General features: G+C 31.2%; 1 protein-coding gene and 2 long non-coding RNA genes across 11 annotated transcripts; 1 reads left to right on the top strand and 2 right to left on the bottom strand.

Annotated features, from left to right (window-relative positions):
• Positions 1 to 1,779: 1,779 nt before the first annotated feature.
• Positions 1,780 to 13,552, bottom strand: LOC114423330. 9 transcript variants are annotated; one of them, XR_003668829.1, is made up of 10 exons: positions 13,351 to 13,552; positions 10,904 to 11,357; positions 10,376 to 10,481; positions 9,710 to 9,747; positions 9,515 to 9,596; positions 3,430 to 3,467; positions 3,110 to 3,276; positions 2,850 to 2,916; positions 2,573 to 2,770; positions 1,780 to 2,057 (listed from the first exon to the last, which is right to left on the bottom strand). It is a non-coding gene; the product is annotated as an uncharacterized LOC114423330 (long non-coding RNA). The 9 variants fall into 9 exon arrangements; XR_003668830.1 differs by having other exon boundaries at positions 9,515 to 9,593; XR_003668828.1 differs by adding an exon at positions 12,196 to 13,279 and having other exon boundaries at positions 9,515 to 9,747; positions 13,389 to 13,552.
• Positions 13,553 to 16,808: 3,256 nt separating this feature from the next.
• On the top strand, positions 16,809 to 19,017 carry LOC114424336. The gene is made up of 2 exons (XR_003668971.1): positions 16,809 to 17,860; positions 17,971 to 19,017. It is a non-coding gene; the product is annotated as an uncharacterized LOC114424336 (long non-coding RNA).
• Positions 19,018 to 22,211: 3,194 nt separating this feature from the next.
• LOC114424204 (disease resistance RPP13-like protein 4) lies at positions 22,212 to 23,576 on the bottom strand. Its single transcript, XM_028391056.1, has one exon. It carries the CDS (start codon positions 23,574 to 23,576, stop codon positions 22,212 to 22,214), a length of 1,365 nt encoding a protein of 454 aa, XP_028246857.1.
• Between the last annotated feature and the right edge of the window lie 4,422 nt (positions 23,577 to 27,998).

Genomic DNA, 27,998 nt, shown 5'->3' with positions numbered 1-27,998 from the left:
ATGAGGTCTTCTGGACAACGTCCATTGTTGTGACGACGGAATGCCTTCTTGCAAAAGAGTCCATAGATTTTTCAAAAGTTAAAGGTTCCAGCTCATGCACCTTATCAAAAGTAGAATTCATACAAGAGTCTACAGCATCCTTGCTCCTAGTTGTCGCTAATATTCTACTTCGATTGTTAATATCAAGCATAGAATTCATTTCTTATTTTCTTATAACTCAAGTTAGCTATAAAAAAAGACAACACCTTAAGCCGGAAAGCATGTGTTTAAACACATTTTGTCTTTGTAATTTAGTGTTTTTCTTTCATTCCTACATTTTTTTTTCATTTTTGTCCTTCTAAAATGTGTTTTTTGTTTTTCATTTTTAAATAACGCTTTGAACGTTAAAAAATATTATCTAAAATATTTTAAGGACGAAAAATAAAACAAACATATTTTGTAAGTATGAAAATGATTTTTTTATGGAATGAAAAAAATGTATTTAAGTCTTTTTTAATTTTTAACTAATGAAATTTATTTGCTAGAGAAATTTCTGAATTTTGTGATTTAGCTAAGGACAAAGTGAGAAACACCTAACTTCTGCCATTTACCTGATCTATATAACGTTTTTTCAGCATGTGTGGGACCATGTGTCTATGGTCCTGATCTTGGTTAATGTGGCTCACGTTTTTTCGAAGTTCAATGAGTTTCACATATGTTTATGACAATGTCTTCACGTGGGTGAGTGGATTCAATGCGTTGTAAGGATTGCAAGATTAATTAACAGCATCGTTCACACGCTATAAGAGGGAAGTGGAATCCTTGCAACTGCACAAAATATGCACCCTTGGCTTAATATTTTATCATTAAAAATTTAATAAACATAATAGAAATATTTACACCATTGGATCACGACTGCAACACCAGTGCAGGGAACTCATTATTAACAAGGTAAATTTAAAAATCCCAATGGTTCAAACACTGCTATGGATTTTCTAAAAAACTACGGGTTCTCCAAAATTCAGGTTGTAAAAGATAAGTCATAACCATGTTATCTTGAAGAGTTAGCTTGCAAAGATAGCTCATAACACATTTTGAGATCCAAAAGAGTATATTTTGTGATGATTAGGAAGTTGTTAGAGTTTTGAAAATTTCCCCACTTACTTTTTTTGTATTGTGACATGATGAATGACATGGTTTCAAACATTTAGGTTTTGAAGCAATCTTGTGTTCTATAAGCTTCCATCTCTCTCTTGATGATCCATTTTCCGTATGTAGCATATGTGAAACACTTCAATATTACAGAAGCTCTCAGTCTCGAGACAGTTAAGGAAATTGGGTCTGATCCTTTAAAAATATGTTTTGGCTAGGCTGTCTGGGTACTTTTAACTACGAGTAAAACAAGGATTTTGCACCAGAATCTTGACACCTAAAGATCTAATTAAGAATTAATTTTTGTGTATCACCAGTATCTGGCAGTAAATAATTACTACACTAAAAGTTACTTTTAATGGCAATTATTTTCCCTTTAGCGGCAGTAAAATAGCCATTAATATATTTACCGACAATCGAGTTAAGGCTGGCGTATCCAGGATCAGTAAAGCTATTGCCGACATTTTTACAAGTGCTGGTAAGAACCTCTTTTATTTGGCAGCAAAAGTCAAGTACTTGTAGCGGCAATTTGTCTGGCCACTTAAAAAAAGTTTTCCACTGCTTACATTACAAACCAATTTCAGTGATTGTTACTAGCATAAAAAGAACTACTGTATAAATTAACGTGGTAATATCAAAACCATTAGATTACAAAAGAACAAAAACCTAATTTATACAAACGAGTTAGGTTACATGGTATTAGACTATTAGTCAAAAGAAAAAATCAATTATACAACCGAGACCAAATAAAATATATATCTTATTTTAATTTAGGAAAGGGTAACAAATTAAAATAGTATTGTTAACCATATATACTTACACAAGGATTTTCTGCAATCCAATCAGGAATGCTTTATTGTGGAAAACTGATATACTGCTCCCTGGCCTGCTCTAGACTCATAATTCCAAGTTGTTTCCATGCAATCCTTACACAAAAATAATCCAATTTGAGTGCACAATTGAACATGTACTGTAGAAAATTCTTTCAACTGCTGTAACTTCCAAATGAAACAATTATTTCCATGAATTACTGTGTCCAAAGCTAGGCGTGTATTTTAAGGAACATTTCTAATTTTGATTAAATGATGTTAAAATATATGTTCATATCATGTGTATATTAAGAAATGACACCATTTAGAAAAAGAAACTTGAAGTTCTTAGTTGTCCCAACAAAGAATTAGGGGACGTCTAATCAATTTTATAATCAAGATTAATCTAGAAGCAGAAAAATAAATAAAATGAACTGAAACAAATGAACAAACGAACAAAGTAAAGCATGCTGAAGAGCCTTTCTATGGAAAGTTGCAAGCTTGTTCAATCTTTACATATGAGTATCCTAACCTATGAAATCAAAAGTTTTCCTTAATATTATAAACCAAAGAAAAGGAATACGGTTATCAAATATTTGCTCCAAAAAATTGTCAAAAGATAGGAAACTTACCACATTTTGATGAGTGGTATCATCTTCTACGATAGTTTCATATGAAGATTGAATCGAAACAAAGTGACAAATCTCAAATATGTATTTTCCATCTGCTACTGAGTATAACTCCATATATAGCCAGGTGTGCTGAACAGAACAGTCCCATCCAGCTCCCACTGTCTACATGAATCCACTTCATTGCGAACCATTTCTAGACTTCAATCACAAGTCATCCAACATTGAGATTGCTAGTGATACATAGGAGGAAGCAAGGAAAACACTCAGAAGTTCTTACATTAATTTTGCAACTAGAATTTTGTTTTCTTTACGAACTCCACAACATCTTTCTCAAGTTCTTCCACCTACATTTAACAAAACAAATAAAAAAGATCAAGATTGATTGTGTTCAACTGAAACCAGGTCTATAGATTGAATTAAAACACCACATCTCAGCAATATCACTCCACAAATTAAGACTGCAGATCAACAAAACCAAATGAATTTTTATATGCCTTGATTATTTTAATACAAATTCATGCTCTGAAACTCATTCACCTTATTACTCCCAGTAGTGCTTGAAACCCATTCACCTTTGCACTAAGTGGTGTAGAGAGAAAAATCTGAAACTCTTTCACCTTATTACGAGTACTATTTGAGACCCATTCACCTTTGCACTTCGTGCTCTCAATCTACATAGTATTGTCCTGGTTCTTGTTCCTGATCTACATACAAGTGAATAAGGATATTAGTTTGGGGGAACACTTAGCTAGTAATCTTCGTGCTTCTCAAAGAGTTGTATTAGACAACACATAGCCATAGACAAAGATATAATTGTGCAAATGACAACAGATCCAGGCTCTGGAACAGGCTCATACCTCATAGGCATTGTGACCAGTTACTTCTACAGTCAGTTCTGCATGTTAGCAATAAATAGTCAGAAACAATTGACACAATGCAAAACTGGTTTGAAATTCTAGAAGTTTGAAATTGGTTATGGAAATCTGGGATTGACACTGCAAAAACAATTAAAAATTTTAGCTGTTTTGTTAGATGTAGCTTTTTCATATTATGTACTTGCCAGTGATAATTGTAAGTAACACTAAACTGATTGCAAGTCATTGTAGTCAAAGTGATAATGACTGATATATATATTTACCACAACTACACATTAGCATGCTTCTATTACACCAAATTGACATTTCATCAAACGGCAAGTGGACTCAACTGATTTCAGATACAAGCATTATAAGAAACATCAGGCATATTCGAGGAAGGAGACAAAACCTTCACTATTTTCACCTAGTTCTTGGAAATTTCCCTCTGTTAGGAATTTGAGATCTGGTTTAGTATTTCAAATTTTATGTGAATGTTCATCTTCTTCTCCAATCCTATTTTTGATTTTCATGATTATGAATGCGCTTAGGATTGGAGATGAATTAGGTTACAGATTCATTTCCTAATTCGAATCTAATCACGGATTGATTGGATGATATTTCAATTTGATTTGTGATCTCAAAGAATTTAAGGATTAATTCGATTGAACTTCCTCTAATGACATTGACTGAAACTTTCATAATATGATCCTTATCTGTAGAACTGTGATAATTTGAATTGCTTGGATTTAGTGAGTTGAATTAATACTATTAGATTTGTTTCAATTTGATTGGAACGATTCAACTATCGTTATCACGGAGACGTCTTTTCAGTTGCTGAAAATGTTTCAGACGCCTAGTAATTGATTGCCTAAGGTATTAATAGGTTACAGGTTCAAACGAAGAGTAAGAGTTTTTGTCTTCACTCAAATAATCAATTGCACAAGTTGGTAATCGATTATAGGTTTACCCAAAGAGCTTAGATATCTGCTTCAACTCAAAATAATAGATTACATGATATGCTAATCGATTATCTTGCATGCTAAAATATAATTTTCCAGAATTAAACATGCTTATTGATTACTACGTGACATGCTAATTGATTACACTTGAAAGACAGATCTCATGGCCCATGGTGCTACATTGGAGATTTCAATGCCATTATGGGAGCTCATAAGAAAAAAAGAGGTCAACTTCCTTCTCTCAAGCGTCTTGTAATGAGTTCAAAGCTTGGTCAGAAGCTTGTAATCTTACCAACCTCCCCACTGTTGGTGTTCCTTTCACTTGGAGCAATGGCAGACAAGGTGCCTCTAGCATTCAGCTTCGTCTTGATAAAGCCCTTTGTAATGAGGAAAGCTTAACTGAGGCTTGTCCTTAGTTGTTGCACCTTTTCTCGTCCAAAGTCAGACCATCATTTGATCCTATTGAATCTTGAAAGTTCCCAACCTTCCTTCTCATCCCCGTTCAAATTCATGAGTATGTGGGTAAATCATCCCAAGTGCTATCAAATTGTGGGTAAATCATCCTAAGTGCTATCAAATTGTGTCTAACTCTTGGTCTAGATCCCTTGTGGGTCGTCCTATGTTTGAAATGGCTCAAAAGCTCAAAAATCTGAAAATGGAGCTCAATATCTGGAATAAAAATATGTTGGGGGATGTTAATGTGGCTATGAATTCCTTAAATCTGGTGTAGCAACAAATTGCTACTGATGGTTATTATGATCATTTGTTTGAATCTAAAAAAGCTGCAGAGATGACCCTCCAGCAGGCCCTCTTCATGCAAAATTCTTTTTAAAAGGACAAGTCAAGGGCACAGTGGCATACTTGTGGTGACAGAAATACCAGCTTCTTTTATTGAGTTGCAACAATATGACATGCTCACTACTATTCCATCAATGGATGAAGTTAAAAATGCAATTTTTGGTTTAAACAAAGGTAGTGTCCCTGGACCCGACAGGTTTGGAGGTCTCTTCTACCACACTAACTGGGGATATCGTAGCCACAAGGGTTTATAAATCCACTACTCAACTTTTTGAGAAAGATTGGATTTTGTCGTTTTTAAATTCTAATAATGTTCTTATTCCTAAATTTCCATGAACGAATAATGTTCAAGACTTTAGGCCAATTGCTTTGGCTAATTATTAGTTCATGATAGTTACCAAAATACTGGTAGAGAGGCTTGCTTTGCTGGCTCCCAAAATTGTTTCCAGCAATCAGAGAGGTTTCATTCTAGGAAGAACCATTTTTTACTGCATTTGCACAGCCTTAGAAGCTGCTAATTTACTCCGGGGCAATGTGGCTATAAAGATTGACATAAAGAAGGCTTTTGACACCCTTCATTGTGACTTCTTAATGGATGTGCTCGAAGCTTTTGGCTTCCATCAAAAGTTTAGTTCCTAAATCCTCACTATTCTCATATCAGCCAAGTTATTTGTCATAGTTAACGAGCACTCGGTGGGCTACTTTTCTTGCACTAGGGGGATTAGGCAGGGGGTCCCCTATCCCTTCTTTTTTGCATTGCTAAAGAAGCTCTCGACAGAGGTATTTTAGACCTTGTAAAAAAAGGCCTATTATTTCCTATAGCGAGCTCTGCTCAGTTCTCTACTCCTAACAAAATTAAATTGAAATTATCTGCCTAAAAAGGGAAATTGTTATCTGTCATGGGAAGATTTCTTCTAGTGAAGTCTGTTATTCATAGTATGCTTACATACAGTTTTCATGTTTAGCAATGGCCCAATGCTCTTTTAAAAGATATAGACCTTTGGATACAGAATTTTAGTTGGGAGGTAGTTTCTTCGGATCTACAGTTGGCTTTAATGCTACGAGCCAGAGTTGCAAGCAATCATCATTTCATTCGAGCTCATATTACTTCTCTTTGGTAAGGTATTAAGCATAATATTAATATTGTGCTTCATAACTCCCGGCTTCTAGTGCACTAAGTGGTTGAATGAGTTTATTGCAGACTTGATAAACATTCCATTGGAGAGGTCTTTGTTGAAAGCTAAAGTCAGTGATTTTTGGAAAGACGGTGAGTGATCTCCCACATTTTCTGGTTGACAACTTTCTAAACATAGTGGATTCCATTAGAAGCATCATTATTCCAGTGCCCCCTTATGGGGAAGATCGCATTATTTGGAGGCTCTCTCAAATGGGAACTCTGTTTGAAAGATTCTCATCATGTTTTGTTTCCTAGATAGAATGAGGTCAGTTGGGTTAAACTGATTAGGAATAAATTTATCCCCCTCCCCCTAAAACTATTGTCCTCTAACGGGCTCTCCATAACAAGCTCCCAACGTATGAAGACTTGAAGAAAAGATGTATAACATTTGTTTCAATGTGTTCTAATTGTTGCCACAACGATGAGTCAACAGAACACTTGTTTCTTAATTGTCAGTTTGCTTGTAGGATTTGGTCTTGGGTGGAATCCAAACTGAGTTGCACAGACCTTTCCTCCATCAATAGTTTGATTGGCTAAAAGGTCATCCCAAGTCTCGAACATGGTTCTGGCCACCATTACCTTGGTTTTTTTTCTTCATCTGGAACAGGAGGAATAAAATCATATTTGAGAATATCATTTTGCCCCTCCAGTCAGCGCTTAACAACATCACTGCATGAGTTCACATCACAGGTTCCACTTCTAAAGGAACCATGAAGAATTCAGTTGCTGATTTCCAAATCCTTAAGCATTTCTTGATGGTCTGTCATCCAAGGAAAGCAGACAAAATAGGAACTGTTATTTGGAGGCCACCTATACTACCCTGGATCTAATGCAATATTGATGGGGTTGCAAGAGGAAGCCCAAGTATGGCTGAGTGGTGGTATTTTTCTAAATTCTGATATAATGTTTATTAAAGCTTTCGCTGTCAATATTGGCATTCAATTTGCGTTTATGATAAAAAATTATGGTTGTCATAATTGTGATTAAGAAAACAACTGAAGAAAAATAGGCCTGGTTGTGGCTGAAAACTGATTCCAAGTTGTTGACTCTTGCTTTCACTACCCAGAGTTTTGTGCCTTGGTATATATTTGCCACCAAGAAATATCTCACATTTTTAGGGAAGACAATGCTGGTGTGGACAAACTTTCCTCTTTTGATGCTCAAAATATAGATATTTCTTGGTGGGATTCTCCCCCAAATTTTATTTTACAAGATTCGTTAGGTAAAAATGAGCTTCCTCACTATAGGTTCTCTTAGTGTTGATCCATTGGGCTCGATTTGGTCCTCCCAAGTGCTTGTTCAATTATCTTTTTATATTGCAATGATATTCATGGTGTGTGCTTTTCGAGATGTTGATGGGGTGTCAACATAGTTGGGATGTCATTCTCATCTTCATCTCACACTTTCTTTTTGATACAAAAAAAAGTCACAATAAACAAAGATTTTAGAAATCCCAGTCAATATATCTCAATGATGAATAAAGAATATATTTCATACGGACTGCTAGACTTTTCCATTTTTAGGGCCAGAGTCATCTTATAGGGTTTATATACTTCAGATGAGAAAAGAATTCATCTCATTAAGGCAATTGCACTTCTCAGGGTTTATATACCTTTAAACATGTCTTTTGATTTGAAGTCATGCAACAAAGATTTAAACATGTAGCTTGGTTTAGGGTCATTAACGCTCAAGATTAACATCTCTTTTTAAAATAAAGAATTCATCTCCAAGGGACAATTGCACTTTTGCGAATTCAAGGTTAGGGTCATCATTGTATACCTTAATTTTTAAATGAATAAGGAATCAATCTCATAAAGGCCAACCACAAATTTTCTGTTTAGAGGGTTAGAGTCAACCTTATAGAAACCCTAATTTTTCAGATGAATTCAGCTCATAGTGGCAACCACACTTTCTGTTTTTAGGATCAACCTTACAAGATTTATATACACTAATTTTCAGATGATGTATAAAGAATCCATCACATAGGGCCAAATGCACTTATTCGTTTCATGGTCAGGATCAACCTTAGAGTTTGTATACCCTAATTTAGCACATGATGAATAAAGAATTCATCTCATAGAGGCAACCGCAATTCTCCTTTTATAGAATCAGGGCCCTTATTTTGTTTTTAGAGGCAACCGCAATTCATCTCATAGAGGCAATCACACGTTTCCAATTACAGGGTCAACGTCAACCTTGTAGGATTTATATACCCAAATTATGCAGAAGAATGAATAAAGAATCCATCTCATAGAGGCAACCACACTTTTTCATTACATGGTTATGATCAACTTTATAGTGTTTATATACCCAAATTTTGCAGATGAGGAATATAGAATCCAACTTAAAAGCAACCACAGTTTTGCAATTTTTAGGGGTATGGTCATTCTTATATACCGAAAATATGCAGATGATGAATAAAGAATTCATCTCATAGAGGCAACCACACTTTTATTATTACAAGGGTAGGGTCATTCTTATATAGGGTTCATATACCCCAATTTTGTAGATGATGAATAAAGAAATCATCTCATAGAGGAACCCAAACTTTTTCAATTTCAGGGTTAGGGTCATTCTTATATACCGAAATTTGGCCAATGATGAAATATAGAATTTCATCTCATAAAGGCAGCAACCATGCTCTTCCAATTTCAAGGACAAGCCCATTCTTGTATACCAAAATTTTGCAGATGATGAATATAAAATTTCATCTCCTAGAGGCAACCACATTTTTTCTGATTTCAAGGACAGGGTCATTCTTGTATACCGAAATTTTTCCCATGATGAAATATAGAATTTCAATTGCCATAAGAACTAATCACTATAATATGAATCAAAATCATCAATCAAATTGATTTATTTAACATGCAGCCTTTAGTCGCGATTGATGCAAATGACCTCAATGATTCTTTAAAAACTACTCCAAGTCTCTATAAATAAATATACGAAGATAAAAGTAGATAAACAAAACATTATATACTTAAAATAATATTCAATTAAATAAATTTTAAGAAAATGAATTCAAGAATAATTGTTCCTAACAGATATGATTGTGTATAGCTAAATTAAGAGTGCATAACATTATCACTTCTTAAATTGTGAACTGAGCAACCAAATTGAGTAGAAATTAATGAATTAAAACATTTTTTACCAATATTTCAATGCAAAGATTAGAATGCTCCACTAGAGATGTTCGATATTCCAACAGTGTAGATGAGGTATCTTGAAACCTGCTGCGAAAAAGAAAAACACAATATTTAGAGAAGTTGTATGATTGTATCCTAAGCCAGATGAATGTGAAATGCAAGAGCGGAAGGAAAGGTTGTTTCTTCAACTAGCACATAACATGTTGGCAGAGAGAAGGTGGGAGAGACAGAATGCTTCCTGCAGAAGTTGAATAGAATATTTTTTTGAGAAACTTAAGTGAAAAAAGGAAAGAGGAAAAATATAAAGAAAAGATGAAGGAAGAAACGAGCTAGTGGTGATTCAAAACTATCTCCAAAAGCCTCCACAATTAGAGATATATGATTTTGTCTTCCCGTGAAGTTAGTAAAATGAAAATAAAAAATAAAAAACATAAGTGATACAAAGACTTCTAACACAAATCAGCAAACGGTGTATGTAATCCAATCGATGATAGTAAAAGAACCTGGACATTTACATGCTAACAAGAAAGATTTTATATTAGAATGCTCCAAAACTAATTTCTACAAATTACTCATAGTTTACTCCTAAGTCCTAACTTCCTTGAATTATGTCATTACTTCACAAACTCACTTTTATTTTAAAAACTTGCATAAATTTTCCCAAAACAGAGCATGTCACAGAAGTTTGTACAAAATAAAGAAAATTCAAGGTAAGTGAGAGTATTTTAAATTGTAGACAGGAAAAACTGTATACTTGTACAAAACAAAGAAAATTCAACAAAAGTTAGAGAATAAGCATACTTTGTATTCTAGTATTTGAAGGACTAAGCAAGTGCATGATTTTAGAAGGCCAAATAGGCACTCACACTTTCAATCATTGGACATTCTTCTACGATTGTAAGCTCCTCTTAACTACGTCAACTTCTAAGAAAGAAATAGTCAAGAAGGTCAAAATTTCACAGCAAGGCTAACCTGACACATTGAAATGTTCCCATTATATTTTAACAACAGTACAATCTGAATATATATGTCTATCAACCTCGATTAATATAAAGGCTAAATTAAAAACATTTATTATAGAGCAAATATAGATCACAATCTCAATTGGTGTATTCCCTTGAATATCCCTATAGCTTAAACAATATAGACCAAGGCAAAGGCAAAACTGTATACTTCAAGCATGTCAACTACAATATTCATCATAACTTAAATAATTTCCTTCTTCTAGAGGAAGCCTTTACCAATTCTCAATATCATTCTCTCACTCAAAGTATCTGAAAGGCCAGTTCAAACTACTAAACTAAAAATCAATTACATTCTAATAATTTTTATTTATTGAATCCTACAGTTTACAGTCAGCATAATTATACTATTCTATTACAGTATGAAGATACCTGTGTATATAGATTCTGCTGAACCTAATTCCATACTGAGTTTTCACCATTCACTTGTTTTCTCCTCTATTTTGTCTTCTAAGAAAAGAAGTAAAAATATTACATTGCACTGGATCATAAGGAGATGTTCCAAATAAAGAATATCACATAAGAATAATCTAAAAATAAATACATAGGAAAACTCCTACAACCACCACTATATTGTCATCCTCCCACAAATTTCACATCTAATTTATTGTTGTTGTAAACCATGTTGGTGAAAACAGAGGAAAAAAAAACAGTTGCACCCAAAAACTCAACCAAGCATGTTGAAAGATAACTTGCCTTCAAAGTCAAATCAAATGTCTCCATAAAGACAAACTTGCTACATATTCAAGGGAAAAGACACTGATGTTGCTAGGAAATGCTTGAGCCTTCAAAGTGAAGTTATCATTTGAATAAGACAATTCATCGGCTGGAAAGTCAAGAAGAAGAAAATATTATTTTTCATTTCCAGTATAAAAAAAAACATTTTTTTTCATTGTAAACATTACAATTTTCTTATTTGCATTCAGGACTTGCTTAGAATAATATAAATTCTAAAAAAGAGGTTTGCATAGAAAGTAAATTCATTAGTTAGTTAGAAATAGTGAAGTATTTCACCACACAATTACTCACAATGTTTAAATTCAGAATGAAGTAAACAAAGAAAGCAATAAACTATAAGAAGTTTCATATTCCACCATTCATAAACAGAAGGTTGAAACATGCATGCAAACACATATACAAAAGTGTCAAAACCAATAGGAATTTAATATCATTTCAAGTCAAACATGTTGTGTGGCCTTATCATTGCATTATTCCCATGTGTTACTTTTGAAACTACTGTTGTGAATAAAAAGGGCCTTCAATCTCTCTCTGTCCAAATGAGCATTTTAATTGTTCCCTAATGAATCCCCTAGCCACTCTAACAGCAGCTGTGAGTCATTTGTTCCCTAATGAATCCCCTAGGTAGTGCAAAGAACTCTAAGAATTAAAATTATATAGCAGTGAGTAAATGACACCTGAAATGCGAGAACCTAGAACAAATGAAAAGGAATCAACAGAATTACAAATACAACTAATGAAGTTAATAAACGTTAGATAATTTCTCCTTTCATCTCAATCTCTCCCTTCCTCTTTCATTCTCATCTCTCTTATTTTGATTGATGTTATATAAAAATTAAAAAAAAATTAAGATTAGGCTACGGAAATAACAAATACAATAAATGAAGGGCAACAGGACCAAACATTATTTGCATACATCAACTTACAGTATAGAGTGAGAGCAAAGAGGAGACAATAGCAATATAAAAAGCCTCATTTTTTTCCCCACTCAGACCCAAACATCAACAGACAAAAAACCCATCAACAGATGAGAACAAAAATGGGACCACAACAAATTTTGCAGATGATGAATAAAGAATCCAACTCAGAAGCAACCACAGTTTTTCAATTTAAGGGTTAGGGTCATTCTTATATACCAAAAATTCGTAGGTGATTAATACAGAATTCATCTCATAGAGGCAACCACAGTTTTCTCATTACATGACCAGGGTCATTCTTATATAGGATTCATATACTCCAATTTTGCAGATGATGAATAAAGAAACAATCTCATAGAGGCAATCACACTTTTTCGATTTCAGGGCCAGGGTCAGGGTCATTCTTGTATATTGAAATTTTGCAGATGATGAATATAGAATTTCAACTCAGAGGCAACCACACTTTTCTGAATTCAGGGACATGGCCTTTCTTGTATACTGAAATTTTGCAGATGATGAATATAGAATTTCAACATAGAGGCAACCACACTTTTCTGATTTCAGGGACATGGCCATTCTTTTATACTGATATTCTGCAGATGATGAATATAGAATTTCAACATAGAGGCAACCACACTTTTCTGATTTCAGGGACATGGCCATTCTTTGATACTGATATTCTGCAGATGATGAATATAGAATTTCATCTCATAGAGGCAGCCACAGTTTTCTGATTTCAGGGATAGAGTCATTCGTAAATCCTGAAATTTTGCAGATGATGAATATAGAATTTCATCTCATAGAGGCAACCACACTTTTCCGATTCAGGGACAGGGCCATTCTTATAGGGTTTATATACCAAATTTGTAAATGATGATTAAAAAAATTCATCTCATAGTAGCAACCGAACTTTTCCGTTTTCAGGGACAAGATCAAGGATATAGGGTTCATAGACCCTATTTTTTCAGATGAATAATTAATCCATCTAGATAGTGGCAACCACATTTTTACGTTTTCAGGGTCAGGGTCATCTTTATAGGGCTTACAAACCCTAATTTTGTTTCAACAAGATTGGGCCAAGAAAATGAATAACCTAATAGGTTAAAAAAAAACGCTTAAATTTTTTGAATTACAAGAAAGAGAGAGAGGAGAAAGAGATGATACACTGATAAAGGACCTGGAAGATCACAAGTGAGACTCACGAGTTTAGAAATTGGATTCTGCATTCATCGTCAAGAAGCTGATATAGATTTCTATTCTCTCTCTTGCTCTGGCGCTGAAGATTCGAGTTTCATCGAATTAGAACTTAGAACCTAGTCTTACAAGTGTTTGTGTGATGCTTATAAACTAATCATCCCGTTGTAGCATTTGCTATATCTAGTCTCCCTTCTATAAATACACTCTCTTTTTATTATTTCTTTAAAATCTTACCGTTATAAATACTTTATGTGCCCAAAATACCCTTATACACTCCCCTTATATATTATAAAAATATATAAACCCTATTTTATGTATTCTATCTCTTTTTCTCTAAATTCTCCTCATCCTTTCTCATCAATTTTCCTTCCTTCCCCCATTTTGTCAATCAAGGTATTAAAATTTTACCTAAACATCATTCCATTATTTAACATATTGTCTTTGTTTGTGAATTTTGTTCTTACTTTCAAATTTGATTGAACTACAAATTTTAACTTTTCAACAATTTGGTAAAAAAAGTCTTGCATTCTTCTTTATGCCAGTTTCCATTATACTATTCACTGATTACGAACATTAAGATAATAAATTGATGACATTTCTAATAATTAATTAAAATGGGATGATCTTTGCTCATGGTATGGTCTTGGAAAACTAAAGCTTACAAATGTTAGCTACAGCTTCCTTACTCTAGCGTTCCTCTTCTTTTTTTTTCTTCTTAATTTTTGTTTTCTTATATCTTGCTAGTGACTACATTCCAATAATTTATTTTATCTATTCTTTGAACCTCTTATACTCGCTATCATTTCTAAGGCCTAATAGTTATGCGGTTATGCCTATTAATATTTCTTGTGTTTTCTATCAAAGTGTTTTGTTGATTACAGATATATAACTTATTTCTGATTTCTTCTTGTAAATTGTCGATGGATCTGATATGTATGATCGAAATACATTATAGCCTTCTTGAGTATTCCCTAACAAAAAAATTTTAAAAAAATGCTTATAAAGTTGTGAGCCATCCTGTTATGTTGAGTATATGATGTTGTAATTATTGTTGTTGACTCCACAATGAATGCAAAATCTTGTGATTTGCACAATGGTTGTAATTTGGTATATATAATGTAAATATAGGCATGTTTGGGTAAGCTTCAATAGAAACGTTTCTAAGAAAAAAAAAAATAAGATAAGCTTCTGTATAAAGTTAAAATGAGTTTTCTATTAATTAACATTGAGTTAAATATAAAGAAACTCTTTATATAACTTTTTTAAAAGATGAGAGGACATCTTTTAGAGATTTAAAAGTATGATTATTTTCTTATTTGGAAGCACATGTTGGTTTATACACTTTGATTATTCAATTTTTTCTTTTTGCAATATAATAATGAAATCCGTTTCTTTAATTTCTTGTTTTCAAGAACTTTCAAGTTTGAACTATGCATTGAGAATTCTATTTGATGCCTTTCTTTCCAAATTGCATATTTACTCACAACACTTCTAGCTTCTCAAAATTTTTGAACTATGTAACTCAATTTTGAACCTTTAAAATGAGCATAATTCTACATCGGTCCGAGGCCACAACCGATGTAGAACGGTCGAGATTCTAAGATGGGTGTGGTTTGAGACCTGTCTTCAAACCCAACCCATTCTAAGGCGGTTCGTCAACCGATGTAGAAAGACAACGGAGTTTCAACATCATCAGCTACAATGACGCATGACAACCGATGTAGAAGGGTGTTTTTAACCGATGTAGAAAACTAATTTTGTAGTAGTGTTAGAATAATAGTCTAAACCTTGAGTGACTTAATAGACTATCTCTGAAAAAGATGCAGGCGATTGGGTAGTGACAATTATTTAAGTTCCAACGAAACTTTGAAAAAACTCTCTCAATTAGGGCCAAGCAAAAAACTTCTTTTCTTAAAAAGAAAAAAAACTAACCATTTTATATAAACAGTTCGACTCCAACCACACTGTTTTTATAAAGTGATCATGTTTTTTTTGGGAAAGTATTTTTGTGAAAATATTTTCAATAATTTCATCTTTATTAATAAAGTGACCCTGAAATAATTGGAAAACAATACATGAATGTAAAAAAAAAGTCCCTTAAGGACTCTCTCGACTTTAGTTATGTTCGGATAAAAAATGGGAAAGGATTTTTTTCAAATTCTAATATATACTTTTGAATTTCAATGTATAAATAGTGAAGAAGGAAATTATTGCTTTAAGAAAAAAAGAAACTTTTTTTTTGGTACTCATAGAATTGATGCAGACTATCCATAAAATTTATTAGTAATTAATTTTCGTTAGAAAATTTGATTGGTTACTTTAATAAGTTTTCTTCACTCAATCATTTTTTTTCAGAAGAGTCGAATATGAAACCTTACTTAACAGATTGAGTCGAGTATCTCTCGTATTAACAAAAGTTTTGAACTCTCTTATAACTTATGAGTTATCAATATAATATAAGCCATATTTAAATTAAACATAAAAAAATGCTTTTGCAAATTCCAATGTACAAAATAATGAAGTAAATCATTACTTTGAATAAAATTATTTTTAAGGTCTACAAATGAAATTCAAACATGGACGTAAATATTCACAAATTGTATGTAAAGGTTGAAGGTAACAAAAAAAATTATGCATAAACACAAAATTCTCATTTCCAAACTAACTTCTTTTCCACTTTGAAAACTCACTTCAATTCTCTTTCTATCTTTTGCAATTTGGAATAAGGAGAAAGAGAAAAAAAATCCAAATAATGATATTTTTATTTAATTAGAAAACTAAATAAAGTTACTTTAATTGACTGTCTATGCATTTTGCTTCGTTAATATATTATAAGAACATTTTAATCATATTTTTCAGTATTAAAAAATTATTACAAATCTAGTTATTTATTTTTTAATTATTAATGTACATACACAATAAGAAATGTTAAAAATACACTTTCACATTCTTTTAAACATTTTTTCTTATAAATTAAAATTTATTAAAAATGATAAAATGTTATGTATTTCATATCAGATTTAATATTCTCTTTCTTAATTTTGTAATCTTTAATAATTTTTTTGGTATGTAGAGAGATGTGATCTTTTTTCTTCATCCACTAGAACCTATCATTTTAGGATAAAATGATATCCAGTTGTAAATTTTATATTTAAATCGGAATCAAATATTAAATTTTAATTAAAAGACTCAAATATCGAATCACTTATATCAACAATCTTTGATGTTTTCCATCAATCTTAATTCATTAGCCAAAACATATTTTATGTCTATAAGTTGTGAACAAACCACCCTTTATTTTAAATAACACCTCTTATTTTTCTGTATTTTTCTCTCATTATATTATAAATCTTATTATATTTATATATTTTTTTACTCTCTTTTTAAGTGTTGAATATCAGTCTCTATCAAACGTTTTCCATAAGGTCTCTAGAGACCTTGATCGAACAACTAATTGTTGTGTCATGCAACCCAAAAATGGAACTCCTCCTGGTAATGTATTATGGAGCTCAACAAACACCATTTCTCTCATTTCAATACTAACCCATTTCTCTTCTTTACTTCAACAACAACACAAACCCTGCATTTTCATCAACCCCTTCTCTTCCAAATCCCAATCCCAAACCAAAGCCCCAAACTTCACCCTCTTCTACCTCATCAACACCGAGAAGTTGTTTTTCGAGAGGTTTGTGGGGGCAGTTTCAGGATCGTGTGTCGGGGCTTATGGAGGTGTATAGAGGGCGCGTTGATCACCTGGGTGTGGTGCTGTAGATTGTAAAGGTTTCTGCTGGCTCTTCAATTGTTCAGTTGTTGTTCATCACATTGCTATGATCGACCTCGATTTTGCATTTTGTGCTTGAAGATTTCAGTTGTAGGCTTCAGTAGTTTGGAATTTATAGCATACTGATTCAGGGGTCGTTCAGCTAAATCCTCTTACTCGTGATTTTGAATTGTGGTATCATGGTTGATTTATTTCTTTTCCTAGCACTAAATAGTACTACTATTTAGTGTTCTACGGTCTATGATTGGCCTTGATTTTGAGTTGTGTATGTTTTGGGGCAGAGCCATAGAGGGAGTTTGTAGTTTGAGTCATATTTATGGCATACTGATTCAGTGGTCATTTAGCTAAATCTGGTTATTGATGATTTTAAATTGTGGCATCATGGTTGATTTATTACTCTTCCTGTTCCTGGCACCAAAAAGAGTGCCTAGTGTTTTATATTATAGTCTATGAAGGTTTCTTCAGGAATTGTCTCTACTCCAATTGTGGTTTATTTCATTCCTAAGATTGACTTCCAGGTTGTCATTTGGTGACCTTTTGTAGTGACAGGTTCTAGTCTCAAACAATTTCTGCACTTCGGGTAAGGTTGAGACTGTACAATTGACTCTACCATATAGTAGTGAAAGCCTTGTGCATCATCAGGGGCTTTGGAGTGTGGTGATTATTCTTGTAGTACATCTTAACCTATTAATCTTGGTTTGATCACTAACTTAACCTGTTCAAATTTCATAAATATTTATGGGGTTTGGAGTCTGATAGAAACTGGATTGAAACACACTCAGTAAGGGTTGCTTATTATTTTTCAGCTGGATACTGATATAAGCAACTTTGGTGGATTAACCATGGAAGACGACGATATTAACAGGGGGTACTAATTAGACCTGTAGTTCACTTTCCCTCAGTTTTCACTTTTTTGCTTACCCATCAAATTTCTATAAGTGCATACTTTTATGTGGAATCATGGATACATCCAAATGATTTTAAATTTTTTATCTTCATGGGTAATGAGTTTTATGATATTGATATTGTTTGTAGTGAAATATTGGATTAGCTACTGGAAAGCAAGTGTAACCTTTACTCTTCCCCATTGTTTTCATAAACAAAGGTTGTTCTTTTATAAATAATTCATTCTTTTTTTTGCGAGGACATCTAAGATCAATATGCTTCAAGTTCAAAATAGGTGAGATTTGTGATTATCAGAACTGAAGTTTTAGAAGTATTTTTGTATGAAGATATATGTTATAGTTATTATGGATCTTAGTTCTGTACTGATGCCTTGATATGTTAATATTTTTGCTATGATCTCCCTTGTTCTTGGCACCCACCTTATCTTTATTGCACATTTGGTACCTGAGTATGAGACTGTAGTTTGTTTTTGGAGTCAAATGATAACTTCCTTTATGTCAGAAGACTTGGAATAGCATGTCTGTACTTGTCTGCTATCCTAAATTTGGTTATATATATTTTCCCAAAAGCAATATCTCTTTCAACCATTCTGAACTAAAGTGATCTAGATTACAATAACGTTAATTTAAGATGATTCCAAACACGAAATGTTATTTAGAATCTATCTTGGAGTGCCTCAAGCATACATCTCATTTCTAGAAACCAATTTTCAAGCATTCCAAATTTTCTGAAGCATTCAAAAGATAGATGGATAAGGAAATGGGATTAGGTCCCTTGAAGACAAATCTGTTCCTTGCAACACAAGTGCTTGCAAAGTTGAGTCAAACAATGTAAAATGGAATATACATCGTCAAATTCTAGGGGACTCTAGGGAAATACAATTGTTTTCATTTGTGCAAAATATTATCTTGTTTTCCTATATATGTACGATGTTGAATTTGGAGTGAGATTTATCTTGTGTAGTCAAAGAATAATAAGGCTCTTCAAAAGAACATAATAATAATAATAATAATAATAATAATAATAATAATATTGTTTCATCTTTATATACAATGAGTGTAGCTTAGATGATAACACACTGAGTTTATAGGAGAGGATCTGAGTTTGATGTTCACAAAATACACTTTTGTGGAGGCACAATGAACTTCAAGTGTGACTTATCTTGGATCGAGAATTTTGTTAATTGTTATATACTTTGTTACAATTAGTTGGGATCCTTCCTAATGCTAATTTGGATTAATGCAACATTTTTTTTTGCCAAAAAAAAAAAAACCTCCACGAGTTTATTGAAACTGAGCATAAATTGTTTCCTAGGTTGCGCAATATTTTGATGAAAAATATCACTTGCTTCTTTGTGTTTGGGAAAATAACTTTTTGTTCAATGATAAAAAATAATTATATTTTAGATTATTGTAATACCATATTGAAGTTACACAATGAATATCAATAAGATTTAATGGTTATATGTATTAAAATACTATTAAATCATATCAAACAAGATTAATAGTAAATCATTTTAAGATTGAATTTTATGTAAAATAAATAATTAAATAAATTAAAACTCCACATTAACTTATTTGTGAAATATAATTTTTAATTAAGTTCATTTATAGTCATATAAATGAATTAACACTAATTATATAATTTTTATACTATTTAAAATATTAATTTTCACATTAACAGTAAATTAAATAATATTTGATTGCGTTTAATTTTATTTTTTAAAAATAAGGTTTTATATTGTAAAATAATATATATTAAAATCGTCTAAGACATTATTATTATTATATATAATAAAATAGTATGCATTATTATTATTATATATTAAAATAGTATAATATATTATTTGTTTCTTTTTTTCACTGGGTTCTTTATAAAAATTTATTATTATTTAAAGTTTTTAGTAATGAAATCATTTTTAAAATTAATAATATTTGTAGTTATTGATTACAATTAAAAATGTATTACCGTTTTCATCATTAATTATTAAATTAATGGTTTTTTTTTCTTCTTCTTTTTTGAAAGATGTAATAATAATAATAATAATAATAATAATAATAATAATAATAATAATAATAATAATAATAATAATAATAAATTAAAAAATATTAAATTTACAATATCTAAAAATAAAAAAAAAACTTACATTAATCAAAATTAAAAAAAACATCACCTTAAACAGACTAAAATTAAAAAATAAATAAAAAATTACCCAAACCAAAAATAGAAAAAACGTCAACATACACTAAAAATATATTTTAAAAAAAATTTAAAAAAAATTATATATGGAGCATTTAATGCTAGACTTATTGTAACCTCTGTTCAATTAATGCTCCATTCAAGGTATGGCTGGTTTAAGATTTGTTTTATTTCTACGTACCTTAGAGAAGGAAACAACTTTCGCAAATGTTCCAAGTCAACATCCAAATCCTGATGTGTTTAAAGCTTATCTTTTTTTTAAAGCTTGTTTTAATAAAATAAGGAGTTTTATATTTTTCTGATGTGTTTGTTTAAATTGTTTCTGTTAAAAAAAACTGTTTTCTGTTCCCTCTCTGCTTATTCAATAAGTGCTTATTTTAAAATGACTTATTTTAAGTTTTAAACAACTGTTCCAATAAGATATTATGCAGAAAAATAGTTTCAAGGGGTTGAATTACTTGGGAAAACAGTAAAAAAAAAAGAAAAAGAGAGGGCTTTTGTGAAACATTGGCTAGACTAGATGTTAAAGGACAGAACATTGATCCACCAACCTAGAAATTAGGCATTCACAGTTTGTTTGCTGCAACATCTGGTATCATCCTGGATCTTAAAGTGATTCAAGAGTGCAAAAGAAAAGCTAGGATAAGTTGTTGTACAATGGACAATAATGGCTGAGGAAAATTCTTCAATCTTGCTGATATTAGCCACCTTCCATATCTTGATTATATTGTGAACATGGCAAAAGAGAAAGTGATAGACACCAGTATCATCTATGAACGTCTTAGAAAGGAATAGACATCGGTAAATTCTAAGGGACTTTAGTGAAATACAATTGTTTTCCTTTGTGCAATACTGTGTGGTGTTGAATTTGGAGTTATATCATCTTGTGTAGTAGAAGAATAATAATACTTGTCAAAAGAACAAAATCAAAATAATGTTTTGTCTTCTTTTTTTCTATTTTGCATTAATTAATTTAAGCTTCATTAAAATGTTTGCCCAATTTTTATCCGTAAAATAAATGTTTTTCTGTTGTGTTACTAAAAGAAATTGATTCATATGATTTGATTTTTCCTGGTAGAAATCTCAACTTGGGTTCAACTCTAGAAGTTCTTTGATAGTCGATGACTAGAAATCTCCACTTAAATAGTATCTAAAATAATTTAGTTAGGGGATTTATATTTGGTTTAGATAATTTGGAAGGTAAATCACACCAATTTGATAAAAAAAAACAAAAACTGATGCATGTCTATAAAGGTGATGAAATTGTGTTATTATTGACTCCGTTAAAATTTTATTTAAAATACAGGAACAATACAAATTCAATCCTTACGAGTTTATAGAAACTGAGCATTTGTTTCGTGGATTGCACAATAATTTGATGGTGGTATTATTTGGTTCACTTATTAAGGTTAATGATATAGGTTTTATTTTTATTTTTTGAGAAAAAGGTTAATGATACAAGTTGAGGATAAGTGAGAGACGATAGAAAATAACATAATTCATAACAACTAATCGAGATCATCAATACAATTTTGTAAGCAACATTACTATTTAGATAACAAGTGTATCAAGACAATTTTATTTTTACATAATATAAAGGAGGTTTAAATATATTTTTTATTTTTGTAAGTTTTTTTTTAATTTTACTCTATATAAGTTTGTATTTTTAAGTGTGAATTTATGGAATTATAAATGAAAATTTTGAATCTTAAAAAGATTAAAATTAAAAAAATATAAATTGACAAGAACTAAAAATAAAAAAAACTTACATTAATCCAAATTAAAAAAAAAACATCACCTGAAAGAGACTAAAATTATAAAAAAAAATAAAAAATTACCAGAACCAAAAATAGAAAAAACGTCAACATACACTAAAAATATATTAAAAAAAACAAAAAAAAATATATGGAGCATTTAATGCTAGACTTATTGTAACCTCTGTTCAATTAATGCTCCATTCAAGGTATGGCTGGTTTAAGATTTGTTTTATTTCTACGTACCTTAGAGAAGGAAACAACTTTTGCAAATGTTCCAAGTCAACATCCAAATCCTTTAGGTACTTGAGATACACCATCTCCACAACCCAATCATTATTTTCCCCATGATCCAAACTTTTGAGTTTTCCTCCTGTTATATGTAGCTCTCTCAATTCCAATTCTTGAGGTAGTTTGCTAGGCTTCAACCATTCTGGAATATTTTGGCCAGGAAAGCCTTCAAGATGCAACTTTTTCAAACTTGAAGGCACACTTATCTGAATATCAATGTACCTTGTGTCAAATACACCCCATGATATTTTTAGATGCTCAAGTTCTGACAACTTTTTCAAGCTTTCAAACTCGCCTTCTTGGATCACAGCCCCACTTCCTATACGTATGCTGAGTCGCACTAGTCTTTTCAAATTTGCAGCAATATCAGATATTCTGCAGGGAGTCTTGCTAGAACTACCTAATACAAATCCCTTCAGTACCTTAAGCCTAGTCAGGTTCTCAATCCCCTTTGGCATTCTGTCCAACAAGTAGCACTCAGACAAATTCAAATACCAGAGACTTTGCAATGATGAAATATCACTAGGTAGCGTTTCTAGATTGTGACAGGCCTTGAGATCTAGAATTTCTAGGCTCTCAATTTTTACGATGGAAGGTGGAAGCTCGAATATTCTTGATATCCCTCGAAGGCTAAGACAGAGCAAATCCTCGTGACCACTCAACTCCTTGAGGAATTCTTCACTGTCCACTTCAATATGATGTTTTGGTGAATCTTGCATGAAACGACCAAGTTGAAGCACCTGCAAATACTTCATTTTGGCCATCCATCCGGGTCCAAAATTAAGATAACTTGCACCAAAATTATAAACAGCACGGAACGATTTAAAACCAAAACCATCACTTATTTTAATTTTACGTTGGTCAAGTACTAAACGTCCATACCCAATATTACGTTGGTCAAGTATTAAACGTCCATACCCAATATCACTGCCACGAGATGAAGATGAGGTCTTTATTTGTGAATAATAACCACAAAACGGCACTTCCTGATTTTGAAACAATGGACTTAGTGACTTGTGACGGAGCAACGGATTAATTTTAAATTTACTCGCAATGGGAGACTTGCCATTACCATGGGGTACAATTACTTTACTTTTCAAAATAGAATCAACCCAAACTGAATTCCAACGATAATCACCATACTGAGAGAACCAGAGAGCGATTTCCCTTCTCTTGAAAACAGCATTTTCAGGAAACTGCAAGAGAGATGAGAAGATACGTTTGTCAATATTATCAAGGTTGTTATAATAGTCCTTAATCATTTCCAAGTCCTCCTCCTGATGAAGTTGTGGAGTGGTGGAAGAAGGGAGTGGAGTGACATGATGAGATGAGATGAGGCAGCAGCTTGAGCATGATGAGATGATTGTCCAGATGAGGCAGCAGCTGGCAGCAACTTTAGAGTTGAATTCCATATTTTCTGGCAAAAGTGTCCCTCCTCTTCCCTCAACTTAGCTATGTTTTTGTTGCGAATATAGCCATCCACAACCGCTAACGTGTCAAGGAGTTCTTCTTCATTCTCCTTCACCTTCAAAAACACCTCCTTTATCTTGTTCAACTCAGACTTCAAATCATTCAATTTCCCTTCTTTTTCTACTCTCTCCAGATCCTTCAACACTCTATCCACTGCTTTAAAGCGATTTGTTCGAATAGACATTTTCTTTTTTGCTTCAGGGACAGACTTTATGCTGGCAGATTTTCTGATTTTATGAAGCAAACAATATGTTTTTGCAACAAGCTAGGCTTTGAGATGGATTGCTGTGAAAAAACACTGTGTTTTATCAACAAGAGGGAAAAATTCAATGATGGAGTCGAGGATGATTTTGTGTGATTTTATGGAAAACAATATATTTTTGCAATAAGATTGAGGGACACAATGGTGAGTGATTTTGTGGCTTGATGCAAAACTGAAGAAAGGACCTCAATATATATAGTTTTTGAAAATTATAAATTATTACATCAAGTTACACTCATGGGATCAAATGACAAAAGTTTAACGTCATCCTTTTCTTGACTTGGGATTTGATATAACTTGGTTTTCACTCAATATAATTTGTTTAGAAACTTAAACTCAGAAAATAAAATTAAATATGAATTTGTCTATGGTAAAAAACATATAAAATTATAAAATTAACACAACAAGAAAATGCTGATTCGTGTAATTTTTTAAAACTCGGGCATAGAAAATATAAGATTTTTGTAGAAAATAAAGAATTTACTAAATTGAAACAGCAGAAATCATGAAGGAAGGCAATAATAAAAAACAGTCTTTGCGTGGGAGAATGATGAAAGAAAGGTATCTTTCTTTTTGTTTTGCTTTGGCAGAAAATTATTCCAATCGACAATGACATACAAAGAATACCAAAAACATGTTGCACGTCATTCTTTCTTCCCATAAAAAACTGCCCCTTTAGTGTATCCTTTGTTTCACAAATGGAATTATTCCAACATACTAAGAATATGACAAGCAAAGAGAACCCAAATACCCAATAACAATTTTGACATCATTATTTTTTCATCGAGAAATTGTCACAGTAGTCCACCCTTTCATTCACAGTGAAGTAGAAGAATACAATTTTCAATTGTTAATTTTGTAATTAATTTGGACTACTCATGGGATCAAATGACAAAAGTTTAAAGTCATCCTTTTCTTAATTGGAATTTGATGTAACTTGGTTTTCACTCAATAGATTTTGTTTAGAAACTTAAACTCGAAATAAAATTAAATATGAATTTGTCTATGGTAAAAAACATATAAAATTATAAAATTAACACAACAAGAAAATGCTAATTCGTGTAATTTTTTAAAACTCGGGCATAGAAAATATAAGATTTTTGTAGAAAATAAAGAATTTACTAAATTGAAACGGCAGAAATCATGAAGGAAGACAATAATAAAAAACAGTCTTTGCGTGGGAGAATGATGAAAGAAAGGTATCTTTCTTTTTGTTTTGCTTTGGCAGAAAATTATTCCAATAGACAATGACATACAAAGAATACCAAAAACATGTTGCACGTCATTCTTTCTTCCCATAAAAAACTGCCACTTTAGTGTATCCTTTGTTTCACAAATGGAATTATTCCAACATACTAAGAATATGACAAGCAAAGAGAACCCAAATACCCAATAACAATTTTGACATCATTATTTTTTCATCGAGAAATTGTCACAGTAGTCCACCCTTTCATTCACAGTGAAGTAGAAGAATACAATTTTCAATTGTTAATTTTGTAATTAATATCGACTCATTAAATTAAGTGAATAGTCTAGCAGCATTCCCTTTACATTTACACTACTTTCGGCGCCAATTCCTTAGATTCAATACGGGTTTCATGTCCCAATTATCCCAATCCCCTTACATGTATGAGGGTGATTCCCTCCAGCATTGCTTAAGTATATTGTAAAATGTGTATTAATAGATAGCCATAGTATACCACGTTTGTGTCATTATTGCACACTTTATTAGTAATAGTTTATGAAAGAAACAATGTATTTTTATAAGATTGAGGTACAGAGGTGAGAGGTTTTGGGATTTAATTATGAGAAAATGATGAAAGAAATAGTATAGTTTTGCAGCAAAGCTGATGGACACAATTGCGGGAGATTTTATGACTTGATGTAAAACTGAAGAAATGACCGCAATATATATATATTAAAAAATATAAATTATTGCACCAAGTTTTTTTTTCTTTTCAAAGATTATGGCATCAATTTAGATTATCTTTGAGAAGATATTTCAATTCGATTTTAATTGAAAAACTCATTTGATTATTTAGTGAACAAATTTTTCTCAGTTGTTTTTTAGTATTTTTTGAAACATCACTTGAAATAATATTTTTTAAAATACCAACTTCTCACTTTTATATTTTCTTTCATTTTTATCCTTGATATATTTATTTATTTTAGTTGTTACATTTTTTAAATAAATTATTATTTTATTATTTTTCTATCATTTTATACTTTTCAATTATTTTAATAACTAATTTTATCGACCACTTATAATTTAATAAGTTAATTTTTTTTAATTTCCAACTAGCTGCAAACTAGAAACTAATAACAAAGTTAAAAATCTAGTTTATTAAATTACATGTTTGATAAAATTAGCTATTGGAATAGCTAAAAATATAAAATAACAAAAAATAATAAAATTAAGATTTATTTTAGTAAGATAAAAAAAATTTGATAAATATATTAAAGATAAAAAAGAAAAAAATATAAAAAGTTAAAAACTAGAAATTAATATTTTTAAAAAATACTTTAAGTAACGTTATAAATAATGATAGAAATTACTAAAAAAAACTTATTAATTGAATAACCTTATGAAAAAAAATTTGTTTAGAAATGGAACTTAATGCTTCTTGGTATTCACCGAAAAGAAATTGTTTAGAAACTTAACTCAGAAAATAAACTTATGAGTTTGTCTATAGTAAAAACAATTATAAAATTCATACTATCATACATAACAAGACAATGCTGATTCACGTAATTTTTTAAAACTCCTGCAAAGAAAATAGTTTTTTTTTTAAACTTATGATGTAACTTGGTTTTCCCTCAATAGAATTTGTTCAGAAACTTAAACTCAGAAAATAAAATTAAATTTGAATTTGTCTATGGTAAAAAAACATATACAATTATAAAATTAACCCATAACAAGACAATGTTGCTTGTGTAATTTTTTAAAACTCGAGCATAGAAAATAGAAGATTTTTGTAGAAAATAAAGAATTTACTAAATTGAAACGGCAGAAATCATGAAGGAAGGCAATAATAAAGAACAGTCTTTGCTTGGGAAAATGATGAAAGAAAGGTATCTTTCTTTTTGTTTTGCTTTGGAAAGAAATTATTCCAATAGACAAAGACATGCAAAGAATACCAAAAACATGTTTCACGTCATTCTTTCTTCCCAGGAAAAAACTGCCACTGTATTCTATCCTTTGTTTCACAAATGGAATTATTCCAACACATGCTATGACAAGCAAACACAACCCAAATACCCAATAACATGTTTGACATCATCCTTTTTTCATTGAGAAATTGTCACAATAGCCCATCCTTTCTTACACAATGGGAGGGGGCGTGTTTGTAATTGGATCGGGTGGAGAGAGACAAATCAAAGCAAAAAGGGTTGAATGCCAATTGCGTACTTTTGACAAAGATTATTTTGAACATTTTGATTTTGAATTGTATTTGAAGACAACATCGTAAACAATTAACAGTTCTTAAAAAAACATTTTAAAAAATTTATTATTCTAAGATGATTTTTAAGCAAATAAACATCTTAAAATAATCATATTTTATTTCACTGAAAATTGTATTAGAATGTATTTATTTAAAAAATTAAAAAAATTAAGAATTCTAAAACAGTTATTTAAAAAACCGTCTTAGAATGTTTACAATCTAAGATGATTTTTTTAAGAATCATCTTAGAATGCATTTTTTTTAAAATTAAAATATATTGAAGATTCTAAGACGATTCTCTAAAAAAACCGTCTTAAAATTAATTCTAAGACAATATTTTAAGTAAATCGTCTTAGAATATTTTCTTTAAAAAAATTATAATATTTTGAGAATCAATCTCATATTTCTATTCCTAATCAGATGTTATTTCAATTTCATATTCTGAAATAATAATAATAATAATAATAATAATAATAATAATAATAATAACAATATCAACTTAAACCACC

Source organism: Glycine soja, chromosome 8 (assembly GCF_004193775.1).
Source record: "Glycine soja cultivar W05 chromosome 8, ASM419377v2, whole genome shotgun sequence".
Taxonomy (NCBI): Eukaryota; Viridiplantae; Streptophyta; class Magnoliopsida; order Fabales; family Fabaceae; genus Glycine; species Glycine soja.
Note: the sequence above shows the minus strand (reverse complement) of the source record. Positions and strands in the feature narration are given on the sequence as shown.